This window comes from Nasonia vitripennis (assembly GCF_009193385.2).
Source record: "Nasonia vitripennis strain AsymCx chromosome 4 unlocalized genomic scaffold, Nvit_psr_1.1 chr4_random0004, whole genome shotgun sequence".
Classification (NCBI taxonomy): Eukaryota; Metazoa; Arthropoda; class Insecta; order Hymenoptera; family Pteromalidae; genus Nasonia; species Nasonia vitripennis.
The window spans coordinates 1,334,083-1,347,732 of NW_022279639.1; the positions used below are offsets into that span (position 1 = coordinate 1,334,083).

The 13,650-nt window shown below is 36.1% G+C and overlaps 1 protein-coding gene across 19 annotated transcripts in view; it reads left to right on the forward strand.

Annotated features, from left to right (window-relative positions):
* LOC100117353 (kinesin-like protein KIF13A) overlaps window positions 1–13,650 on the forward strand; it is a 1,179,147-nt gene that overhangs the window by 897,785 nt on the left and 267,712 nt on the right. The window contains exon 20 of one of the 19 annotated variants that reach the window (XM_031928189.1): window positions 1,648–2,824. The exons of the other annotated variants lie outside the window; for them this stretch is intronic. Coding sequence (XP_031784049.1) covers window positions 1,648–2,168 — 521 coding nt within the window. The 3' untranslated portion in view covers window positions 2,169–2,824. Of the gene's footprint in view, window positions 1–1,647; window positions 2,825–13,650 lie in introns of those variants that run through there. 19 annotated transcript variants of the gene reach the window in all.

The window sequence follows — 13,650 nt, forward strand, 5'->3', positions numbered from 1 at the left end:
ACAATCACCCTCTGTTATGGTCGGACACTTTGAATCCTCGCGATGCCTTTTATGGTGGTCGAACGAAGAATACCGTAAATTTGGCAGAAGTAAAGGAAGGTGAAACGATCGATTATGTCGATATATGTTCGCTTTACCCTTACATTTGTAAAACAGGTAAATTTCCTATAGGCCACCCTGACATTTTTGTGGGGGACGAGTGTAGGCAATTAACCGGGGATAATAACTGTTTAAGTAGTAGGGTCGAGGGGTTAGTAAAATGTCGAATTCTGCCTCCACGTGATTTATTTCTTCCTGTACTACCTGTGCGAATGCACAAACGTCTAATGTTTCCGCTTTGTAGAACATGCTGCGAGAATTTAGAGCAGGAGGATTGTAACCACGAGTGTTTAAAAGATAGAGAGCTTACAGGCACTTGGGTATCGGAGGAGTTGAAAAAAGCCGTTAGTTTAGGTTATAAAATTACTGCCATATATGAAATATGGCAGTACAAAGTTAAACAGTATAATCCAGAGAAGAATGAATCGGGTCTGTTTGTTGATTATATAAATACTTTTTTAAAATTAAAACAGCAAGCTTCTGGATACCCCAGTGACTGTAACGACGCGCAATCACGTGAGAACTATATTTCAGAATATGAGCGAAAAGAGGGTATAAAATTAGATAAAGAAAAAATAGCTAAAAATCCTGGCTTAAGATTTTTAGCTAAACTTTGTTTAAATTCATTTTGGGATAAGTTTGGCCAGCGAGAAAATATGGGCGTTACAGAAATTATAAAGGATCAGGTTAAGCTTATCGAAATTTTACAGTCATCTGATAGAACCTTGAAAAATGTATTACATGTTAATCAGGAAACTTTTTATATCAACTGGGCTTACACAGACGATAATTATAAACCATCATCTGTAACAAACGTTAGTATAGCCGCTTATACTACGGCTCAGGCTAGGTTAAAACTATACTCTTATTTAGAAAAACTTGGTAGGAGAGTGCTGTATTATGACACTGACTCCTGTATATACTTAAATAAAAATACCCCTGGAGAGTACAAGGTACCTACAGGATGTTTCTTAGGTGATATGACTGATGAGCTTGAAAGTTATGGTGTGAAAAGTTATATCAAGTCATTCGTTACAGCAGGACCCAAATTTTATTCGTATAAAGTTAAAAAAACCGATGGTTCCACGCATGAGGTGTGTAAAGTTAAGGGTATTAGTTTAAATTATTCAACAAATAGTAAAATTAACCATGAAAAAATAAAATCTTTAGTTTTAGATAAGGGTGATAGAATTGTGCATAATTTTACTTCAATCAGGCGTACGGCGATGCATGATGTCGTTACATGTAACGAGTCAAAAACATGTAAATTAAACAGCATGAAAAGACGCTCAAATAGCGTTAATTCATAAAGTCCTTATGGATTTAAAAAAAAGACGTATAAATAATTAAGTTTAATAAACTTTTTATTGTAAATAAAATTTAAGAAATATTTATAAAATGTATATATTGTAAATATTTTGCTTAGAAATATAAATCAACTAAAATTGTAATAAAAGTCGAAATATACGGAAATCATTTTAAAGAATGTAAATATTTATTTTATTCGTTATATACATAATGTTAATTTAAAAAAAATTTTTGTTTTAGCTTTAAATTCAGAGAGCACTGCTACTTGTAACGTACCGACGTGTCATTATTTCCCTACATTCAAGCAGAGTTTGGAGGGTATAGCCTGGAGACAGGCTATAGGTTATTTACTTAGGTTAAAGTTGGAGAAAAATAATTATTATAAAAAATATTTAGATGAATTAAGTGTATTTGCGAAGGTCTGCAATGTAAAGTTTAGTGCCCAAGTCAAATATCAAAGCAAGTGTGAGTGGTGTATTATATGTAATAGTAAATTTTGCAATACCGATGATTGTCCTCGAAGAGTTACAATAGTAGACTATGAATATTTTTGTACTTACTCAAACAACGCCAAAGTCACCGATTTATTACGATGGATCATATACTGTGATGTACTATCTATTCAATTTACTATAGATAACAAATATGATATTGGAGTATGTACAGATAACCATAGATGTCCTATACACGTTAATAGTGATAAGTATTTTTGTAATCATCGAAAAGGAGACCCAAAACTTAGTTTAGATTATTATTTTTAATGTTTAATAAAATTGAATAAAGTTTAAAGAGTTAGCACTTTATTTTTGTCTTAATGTGTTTGTTTTATTCTTATTTCCAGTACCTAAAAAAATTAACCTGGAGGAAAAATTCTGCATAAACTGTAGCGTATCTAACTGTCGCTTCTTTCCTGAGTATAAACAATCATTGGAAGGGCTGGCATTGCATCGTATTGTACATACACTTTTACTAAAGAAAAAAGAGAATAAGGAAAAATACGTTGATATGTTAAAAAACTTGAAATACTTTTCACAATTTACTAAAATTTTGTTTTCATTTCAATGTCGGTATATAATACACAACTGTAGTTTCATGGTGGACGATGAAATTCTTGATAAACGTTATTGTATTTTTTCATTCAAAAATAGACATATTAGTCATTTATTAAAAATGATCGAGATATATGATGTAACGTCAATCGACTTTATGGTTTCCAACGTTGAAAAAATATATGGTTTTACAGATAATCCCTACTGTCCAATACACGTATCAAAAAAATTAAGATATATGTATAGAACTTGTGGTGATTTATCATATGAAAAAATAATAATGCCTTTTTCGAAGAAACATCGTTATTAAAATGTAATATTTTGTGTATTTGCTAAATTTAATAAATAATAATTTTAAATAATTCTAATGTGTAAATTATTTCTAAATTCAATAGCTTACCTTATGAATTACATTATTAATATTACATACGCTAACAAGCTTATAAAGTGAAAGAAGCTAAACGATAGCGGTCATTGCTAGAGTAGCGGCCTCGGGGTGAACTTGTATATTAGCTAAATAATAGCTTGTCGTGTACACGGAGCGCGTGCGTGACCTGCTCGACAAATAAGCTTTTTCTGAAAAATAAAAATGAGTCTACCATGGAACACCCTTGGACCTCTATGATATGTGGCCCGACAGGCTGCGGAAAGACGCACTTTGTTAAACGATTTTTTCGGAATATAGATGTCATGTCAGACACACCTTTTGCCCGTAAAATGCTTTACTATTCAGAATGGCAAGACGGTTACTTAGAATACGGTAAGGACGTCGAATTTCATGAAGGCCTTCCACAGGATGATGATTTTGTGTCGGATTCTAGACCGAAATTAATAGTTATCGACGACCTTATGCGCGAATCTTCCAACAATACGATTTGTGATCTTTTTACAAAAGGTTCTCATCATCGAAATTTATCATGTATTTTAATCTCACAGAATTTATTTCATCAAGGACCGAAACAAAGAGATATTTCGTTAAATGCTAACTATATTGTTATTTTTAAAAATCCACGAGATCGTGCTCAAATCCAGCATATGGCGCGTCAAGTTTATCCTGAAAATTCGAAATTCTTACAAGAAGCTTATTTCGATGCCACGTCGGTTCCTCACGGTTATTTACTGTTAGATTTAAAATAAAGTACTCCTGAATCATGTAGAGTGCGCACATGCATTTTTCCTGATGACAAGCATCAATATGTCTATATTCCACGTAATATAAAAAGAAACGTAGGTGTGACTGATTTACCAGTCCTGCGTATATAATGGCACCGTCAACATCTAGAACGTCACTCGATGCTAAAACAGCGAGGATATTACATGCTCTGTATCACTTAAACAAGGAGCAGCGAAAAGCTGTACTGAAAATGCAAACCGGAATCTAATAAAAGGTATCTGCCAATGTGCTTTAAACACATTGAAAGGTAACGTACCTTTAAACGCAGTACAAAAAGTCAAACTCAAAAAACATAAATCAATCTTACGTCGTTTATCAGACAAAAAATCGAAAGGTTGGGAAAATAAAAAACGTTTGATTGTTCAAAAAGGTGACGGGTTTATAGGTGCGTTACTAGCACCTGTTATAGGTACAATTATTTCGGCATTAATACCAAGTAGGCAGTAAAAATGCAACACGCCCGTAAGATGGTACTAGTACCTCATGACAGTATAACTAAGTTACAATAACAGCAGCAACAGCCCCTGAATAATGACATGTTACTAAGCAAAAACGAGGTCGTAAAGGTCTCAAATAGTGTACAAACCCCTGGAAACCATTTATCACGATTAGATTTTGAAATGAATGAAATTTTAAATTCTTCTGAAAAAGACGAGAGAGAAAAGTGGCAAAAATACAAACAGGTGTTACAAAGATATTTATTTTTTGTAGAAGATCTAAAAAAGAATATTAAAATTTCAAACACGCCAAGTGTTAAAATAGAAGAGCAGGAGTATGGCATTGACATAGCAACCATTGCTATGTCAGTACCAGTAAGCTATAGACATAAAGCTGAGTTAATGCTACAATTTTTAAAAAACTCAAATAACTCATCAAGATTAACCTGGAATGATCGCGGGACAGTAACGATAGATGGAGTTACTCTTCCAAATTCAAATATCATAGATCTTATAAATGATGCTGTACGTAGTAGAAAAGGCGTGAGAGCTACAGGACGTGAACATTTCGGTTGGTTATTACTCGATGTCGGGATGCCTTTAGAATTTATCGGGAACACTGAATTATATAGAGAAGGAAAAAAATTTACGCCACTATCATTACCTTATTCGAGGTCTAACAACAGTAGTCTTTTGTCTAAACAAACGGCTCTTCAAAACTCGCCATACACTTCTACACCTATACCTAATAGAAAATCAACTAATGGTTCAACGTCTTTGAATAATAGTTCATATACAGATGCTTCGACAATAATAAATGCAGCAATAGACAACGTGGCCTCCGACGACGATACCGTCAACAGTTCATACAGAGTACGAAGTAAAAGAGCTAGAAGAAAAATCGGTAAAAACAGTAGTGGTAGTAATAGTATACAAGCAGGTGGTTGGTTAAAATTTCCTATGTAATTTGTAATTTGTAAAATAAATAAATATGGATGAAGCTAATCAGTTTTTAAATAAAATTTATTATAACCCAAAAGATGAAGCAGGCTACGCAGGAGCCTATCGCCTTGTCGATAAAATCAAGAATAAAGCAGATAAAAATAATATTTACAAGTGGTTAAGAGCCCAAGATGCTTATACATTGCATAAACCAGTACACCGAAAATTTCAAAGACTTCATTATAATGTACCGACTATAGAATCTGTGGAGGGTGATCTTATAGAGCTTACACCATTAAAAACTTATAACGATGATTTTTCATATTTACTAGTGGTTATCGACGTACTAAGTAAATATGTCTTTGTCGAACCTATTAAAGACAAAACTTGTTTAACTGTTACAGAGGCGTTTAAAAAAATTCTTTCGAGAAGTAATGATAGAACGCCTTTAATATTTCAAACTGATAAAGGTGGTGAGTTTTTAGGCCTTAAAATGCAAACTTTCTTAAAATCAAAAAATATAACTCACCAGGTAACTAGAAATCCAGACATTAAAGCAGCTATTGTTGAAAGATTTAATCGTACTTTAAAAGAACGGATGTGGCGTTATTTTACACATAAAAACACAAAACGTTACATTGATATTCTGCAAGATCTAGTTTATGGTTACAATAATTCTAGACATTCTACAATTAAGATGGCGCCAGCAGCTGTTACTATATATAATGCCCAACAGGCTAAGCGTAACATGGATCTCAGGTATAAAACACAGGAGAGAAAACCCAAGTACTCAGTTGGTGACATAGTGCGTATAAGCAAAACAAAAGGCACCTTCGAGAAAGGTTATGAGGCTAACTGGTCAGAGGAAGTTTTTAAAATTATCAAAGTATTAAAACATAGAAAGCCACCGGTTTACGAGCTCGAGGATTTAAATGGTGAGTTCATAGACGGTATATTTTATGAGGAAGAACTCACAGTCATAGAAAAAGATTTAACCAACACAGAATACAAAATAGATAAAATTATTAAATCAAGTGGTGAAGGTAAAAAGAAAAAATATTTTGTTAGCTGGGTTGGCTACCCTAGTAAATTTAATTCTTGGATACCTGCTAATGATATAAAAAAAATCTAAACAAAATGAAGAAAAACCAGTTTTATATGATTTTACCTAGTAATAGTAGTATGAAAGTATATCCAAAGAACACCACTGCCTGTTATGTCACGAAGCTACCTCAAGAAATCAATTTGCACGGCTCGTGGGAAGTAGGAATTTCTGAAATACACTTCCCGCGCTCATTTTTACATTTAAGAAAAGAAGATAGAGATATAACAATGTTTTCAACTATATCACCTTTATATAGAGATATATACGGCAACCAACCGGCTCATAACCTAGAAGTAACCGCATCTATTCCCTATGGCGTTTATAATAATTTTATAGAATTTTTAGAGCATTTAAATGAAATTCTATTAATAAACAATTCACATATGATATTTAGATTTTCAATTGAACATAACAATACCTACGTTTTTGCCGAACGCACATGCACTGATGAGCTCTGCAATTTTGAACATTCAGTGCAGATGAGTCGTGCTGCATTAGATATACTAGGCTTTGCTGAGGTTTCTGAACGTATAAAAGTAGACAGTAATCCTGCTATAGCAACTCGCCCTGCTAGTATTCTGAATGCACTACCAAGACAATTGTATATTTATACAGATGTATGTGAACCAACGATTGTTGGTGACGTATAAGCAGCTCTACTGCGTATAGCCCCTGTCAATTACAAGGATTATGTATTTGCTTCTAATCAGTATCAAACTTTTACACCTGTAAACTACGTACCTTTAATAAGGAATTGCTTTCGAACCATTACAATAGATATAAGAGATCATCTGGGCCTTGTAATACCATTTGAGTGTGGAACGTCGACGGTGACACTTCATTTTAGACAAATAACATAACTTTATTTAACATGACGCATTACGATCATTATTATGAGGCGCAAGTCGGTAGTGGTGGTGTCGAGCATGTATATACAGGAGCCCCGTATCAGAAGGGTCATGGTGGTATAGGTAGTTTTCTCGGAGGTCTCTTTCGTAGGGCGTTACCATTTCTGAAACGAGGTGCTCGCGCAGTAGGAAGAGAAGCACTCAGAGCAGGCATGCATATAATAGATGATGTAAGTGAAAATAAATCCACATTCAAACAAGCTCTACGTTCGCGAGCCCGTGAATCAGGTCTAAATTTGAAAAGAAAAGCTGAAGAAAAAATAGAGAGTCTCATGGAGGGATCTGGTTATAAAAGTAGACAACAACGGCGTAAACGTCAGTCGAAAGTTAACCAGCGTAGAAAGCACACTACACGTAAAGCAAAGACGAGGAAAACAAAGAAAGTCAGTCAAAAATCAAGCAAGAAAAGAAAGGCACGGAATATTAAGAAGAAAACGCGTTCAGTACGTGATATTTTTGGTCCCGCTTAAGAAAAATGGCTTTTCTTCACGCTCACTCTTGCGAGTGTGCAAAATCCTAACTTGATTTATTCACTCTACCGCCTACTCAGACGTCTATAGAAGGTACTCAATGGATTGAGTATAAACCTGTGACTAGTATTTCGGAAGATTCATATTTAGAATTTCTTATTCCTGGAAACTCAGATGATTATATTGATTTGGCTCATACTATGATAAATCTCAGTGTACGTCTTGAAAAAGGAGATTCACCCATAGAAGATAAGACTTTAGTTGCTCCTGTTAACAACTTCCTGCATAGTATTTTTAACCAAGTGGACGTATTTTTTAATCAAAAAGCAGTTTCACCTCCGAGTAACGCTTACGCTTATCGTGCATACATAGAAACATTACTTAATTATTCAGAAGAAGCTAAAAAATCCCATTTGACGTGTGCTCTATGGTGTAATAATACACCTGGCCATATGGATGCAGCTCTACAGACACCTAGCAGTGATGGAAAAACAGTTTTTTCCACTAATTTAGGGGCTTGTGCTCGTCGTGACTACACTAAAGCTGGTAAAACTATTGATTTACTGGGCCATTTATACGCTGATGTTTTCAATCAGGAGAAATTTCTCCTCAATGGAGTAGAAGTTAGAGTTCGTCTTATACGTTCCAAAGATGCTTTTTGTTTAATAAACTACGAGGCTGAAAATGTAAAAGTGAAAATTCTGGATGCTTCATTATGAGTACGGCGTGCTAAGATTAATCCCGGGATTTTGCTTGCACACTCAAAAGCTTTATCTAAAGGTACAGCTAAATATCCTTTAACGCGTGTTGAAGTAAAATCCTTTACTTTACACACTGGTATAACCGGAGAAACTTTAGACAACATTATTCTCGGTCAGATACTAAAACGTATAATAATAGTCTTAGTTTCAAATAAAGCTTTTAACGGCAGTAAAAAAGAGAATCCGTTCAATTTTCAACATTTCAACTTAAACTACTTGGCAATGAGTGTAGACGGGATACAAATACCTAGTAGAGCTATACAGCCAAACTATCCAGATAGATATGTAGATGCTTATCATACATTATTTAGTGGCACGGGTATTCATTTTGCAAACGATGGAAACGATATATCGAGGACAGATTATCCCCACGGTTATTGTTTATACGCGTTTGACCTCACATCTGATCTATCTGCAAATTGTAATACACACTGGAATCTGATAAAAAATGGCACCATTCGTTTAGAATTACGATTCGAAAGTGTTCTACAACAATCGGTTAATTACTTTGTATATGCCGAATATGACAATATTCTTGAGATTGACTCAACTCGTCAAGTCATCGTTGATTTTGGAGGCTAGCTATTAGAAATTTTATGATTCACTTACTCTATATAATGACCACTAATTAGCCCTTTTCACTACGTAACTTAGGCCTCCTACTGATAACAAAACTCATTACGTTGTACGGCATTAGGTATAAATTACAACTCCTTAATATGACCAGCAGTTAGAAAGGTCTTGTGCATCCTACTCTACACATCTACAACAGCTCGAGATTATGGATTATATAGTCGACGTTTTGGGTTTTCGTGACAGTGCTGACAAGTTCATGATCAAAGAAGTTGCTGTTGTTTCTTTAAATAAAGAGTATATCACTCACTGGATCGCGACTGCACCCCATTCATTCTCAGACTTACCTATCAAAATACAAGTACACAATAATTGGCTTACAAGTAACGTTCACGGTATAGAGTGGTTTGAAGGAGATATTCCATACCGTCAGCTACACGCTAATCTTAGAGAATTAGCAAGAACAGCAAGACAGATTTTTGCTCGTGGTGCTGAAGAGACAAAACTTATACAAAGTATAACTACACGCCATATAGAAAATTTAGAGGATTATAATTGTCCATCTACATATCATTTACCAAAACGAGATATTTTCTGCTGTTATCACGGATCTCTACATCACGGTACTCATAATTGTGCTTTAAATAATGCCTACAGACTTAAAGCATGGGTTAACAAGAACATTGCTCTTTTGACTGCCCTGGATGCTCACTACAGTTATTCGGATCCAAGACTCGTTTATCGAACACCCGCTGATTGTACAGGAGCTAGCGGGTCTTCAACGAGTATACGTGTTGAACCATCTAGTACTCTGGATTATTATTATTCAAAACAACAGAAGAAAAATATTAAATATACAAGACCTCCAACACCTGGCCGCACATTAGAAGAACCAATATACGACGAGGTTTCGAACAGTTGCTATTATACAAACTCAGTACCGTCGCCTAAAACAAACTCTACGTATATACAAGATGAACACGAGTCAAATACGGGATGCTCTACGCTTATTAAGAATACCTTCAGCGGGTGTATTCCCTGCCGACAGGATTCCTCGGACATTGACGAGACCGACGGGATGCATATTTAATACAGATATACACACAGAGCCTGGATCTTATTGGGTCGCTTTATACATTGACAGACGGGGCCACGGAGTCTTTTTTGACAGCTATGGAGTATCGCCTGTTTTTCCACACCATATAAGAGCAGTGCAGCGTAATACTATTTTTTATGACTGGAATACTCTACAATTACAAAGTCTAAACTCTAAAGTGTGTGGTCAGTTTTGTCTGATGTTTTTAGACTATATGAAACGTGGTTATTCATTAGAGAGATTTTGTAAATTATTCACTACTGATTATAGGAGAAATGATAAAATTGTAGAACGTTTTTATATCCGTCTTCGTGGTTTCACAGTCAAATTTAAAAATAGTAGTAAATATAAATATCATGTAGGTAGTGGTCATAAACGTCATTCGAAATATTGTATTCAATCATGTAAACCTAAAATATTATAAACAATTTGTATGTAACATTCCAATTATCACTATTATAACTATTATTAAAAATAAATATTATAAAATTTTATACTACTTTTCTGAATAAATTAATGTAAAAGACATTTTCAATTGTTTACAAATTATTTATTATTACATTTTTCCTTATTTACCGAAACTGAACATATATCCTGCACCTTTTATTTATTTAGTTTTATATAATTATTATTGATATTTATTATTATTATTATAATAATTATTATTATTATTATATTCATATGAGCGTATATAGACGCTCTCGAGCAGGCGCTCGCGTGCATACACACACACATATGCCTGAATGTGGAGATGTGTGTACACATATGCATACATACGGACGTGTACACATATCTTAAAATAATATATCAACTTGTATATATCTTAAGTGACAGAATTTAAATCACAAGATCTCTCTACCAGATATGTATGTGCATCTGAAGCTATATATGTAGCTATATATGATGAATTTGTACTACATGAGCAATCTTATGTAATTAAAAGATTAGGGATTCATGAAGAAGTTGAGCAACATGTGTATTATCAAGAAGGATGTGAACACTTAATGATTGATAAAAATGTCGATACTATATTGACATTTTGGTTCAAATTAAATAAAGAAGATGAAAATGCAACACAATATTTTCACTATATTTCGTATCATCGTATGTTTTTGATAAAAAACGATAAAATGGAATAAAAGAAAAAAATTTGCAAAACCTCTTATAAGTAGGATGTATTTTGTAAATCCCAATGAGCGTGAAACATTTTTCCTACGACTTTAATTATAACCTGCTTTGAGAAGCCGAAGGTGCATAGCTTTTTCATGAGCTTGACGTGACATTCAGTGTCAAACGCATCGCTAAAGTCAAAGAGGAGGAGAAGTGTTTCTTTTGTTTTGTTTATCCCGACCCTGGCATCATCAGTTAGCTTAATTAGGCCAGACTGAGTGCTGTGGCCAGTGCAGAGGCCTGTTTGAAGATTTTCTAGCAAGAGTCTTGATTCAAGGTACTCTGAGACTTGTCTGTGCACCAGCCACTCCAGGGCCTTGGAGAAAAAGCAGAGAAGTGAAATCGGACGATAGTCAGTCAGGGCTGTTGGTGAACTGATTTTGTTGAGAGCACGCACGAGCGACAATTTCCAAGCAGAGGGAAAGCAGGGTTCGCTCAGAGACAGGTTGAAAATATGACTTAGTAAAGGAGCGAGAACCGGCAATGCTTTTGAAATAACAACCTGTGGGATGCCGTCACTTCCCCTGGCCTGAGTGTCGAAGTGCGATACCGCAGTCAACACATCCGATACCGTTATAGTGCTGAACTTGAAATGTTCCGGGAGGTCAAGACTTTCCAGGGTGAGAAGATAATCCTCAACAGCAGAAGCTGACGGATCGTTGGTGATCGAGCTGCAATGCTTGTTAAGTTCATCTGTGGTAAAGTGAGATGGTGAAGGGGCCTTGGAGGCAGAAATTCCAAGTTTCTTTAGTTTTTTCCAGATCTCGGCAACGTCAGTCAAGGTATGACAGGCGTGAATAATAGTAATTCAGCCTGGCTTCCTCGACCTGTTTATGAGCATCGTCTCAATCCATATATGCGGAGGTCTGAATCGAGCCTAGAGTCTTTAAATCATCTGTAAAGTCTATCCCTCTCAGATACGAGTTCACGAAGAGCCGAGGTGAACCACGGGTGATGTTGTCGTCTTGGTGTCACAGTACGCAATGGGGCGAGAAGAGAAGATTAATGGCGTTTGTGATGTTAGCGTTAAGTGTGGATATGCATTCATTAAGTGATGAAGAGGGAAGGGATGACCAGTCATATGATAATAAAGTCCCTTAGCTCTTCGGCGCTGATTTCTTTAAAGGTTCTGTAAGAGTAGGTGTTAGGTACGTATCGTGGAATCTGTACGTCGAGAGTGGCCGTGATAAGGTCGTGTCCATTGATGAAAGGTGCGTATGTCTCCCAGTATAACAGCAGGCGATCCTGCTCATCGATTAGACACAAGTCAAGACAGGTATCAGAACCCTGTTTGTGGTGAGTGGCACCATAGAGAACGGGCGAAAGAGAGTTCTTATCAATGAAGGCCCTGATGAAATTGGCATCATAAGATGAGAAGAGTTCGTCTGAGTAGAAGTCTCCCATTATAACCTTCGTGGAATAGTTGTGCATGTGGGTTGTTAGCTGGTCTATGAAGTTAGAGCCTTGGAAGAATGGAGCATGAGGTGGACGATACATAACCCCCGCGGAGATAGGAGAAACTCCCTTTACCGATACCACACAGAAAAGGTATTAAGGCTTGTCTGGCTTACCAGACCATTCACCGTCGGATGATGAAATAACGCTAACTGTCAGTGATTTATGTATATAGAGGGCCACACCTCCACTAGTAGGTAGTCATCCAGTGAAGGGATGGATGTCACCTTGTCGCTCAGCCAGGTCTCGGTAACAGCTATTACGTGGAATGGAGAGCGAGTGGATAAGAAAAGCCTGATCATCTCAATGTGACCCGTGAGCAAGTTTACATTAAAATGACAGACTCTTAGCCCTTCGGACAGAGATACCTTAGAATCGGATGAAGACATGGCAGATGAGCTTGATGGTGGGTGTAATGGAATGATGCGTGTGTGTTGTTGCTTTAGTGTTCTGCTTGAGCATTGCGTATGTCGTCAAGAGCTTCGCGAATATCTTTTAAAGCGGCTTCAATGGATGGTGTTGAAGTTATCTCTTCGGCCGAGTGGGTCGGTGAAGGATTTCACGATGTGAAGCCTGATGGTGGTGCTGACCGGGTCTTCTTATTTAATAAGCTGCTATTTAGGAGTATTCCTGTCTGCTGTTGTTGTTGCAGTTACTCCTGTTGTTGTTGTAGTTGACGTCGATTTGGTCCTTACCTTGGCGCCTTTGGCGTTGATATCACTTTTCACATTGTTATTGTTTGTGCATGAGGGACAGGCTATGATCTGCTTGTCGTTTACCAATAATCTTGATGTTTGTGGTGTTGAAGCATTTAACGTGATATTAAAGATCACAAAATTCGTACTTTTTGGGGTCTTTGTGCTGTGTTAATTGTTTACAGCTGCTGCATTGTTGAAAAATCACTTTCACGTTCTTTTCGCCGTTTGCACTCATTTTTCGTTGATAACTTACTAGCAGTCGGTAAAGTAGATATTTGTAGAATGATGCTAAGTTATCGAAGGAGTGGAAGAGTAGTTGTTGTGACTCTTACGGCTAGATGGAGTAATAGTGGAGAGAGCATCAAAGTACCGACCTTGAACAGTATGGAATTGCCTTGATGTTGC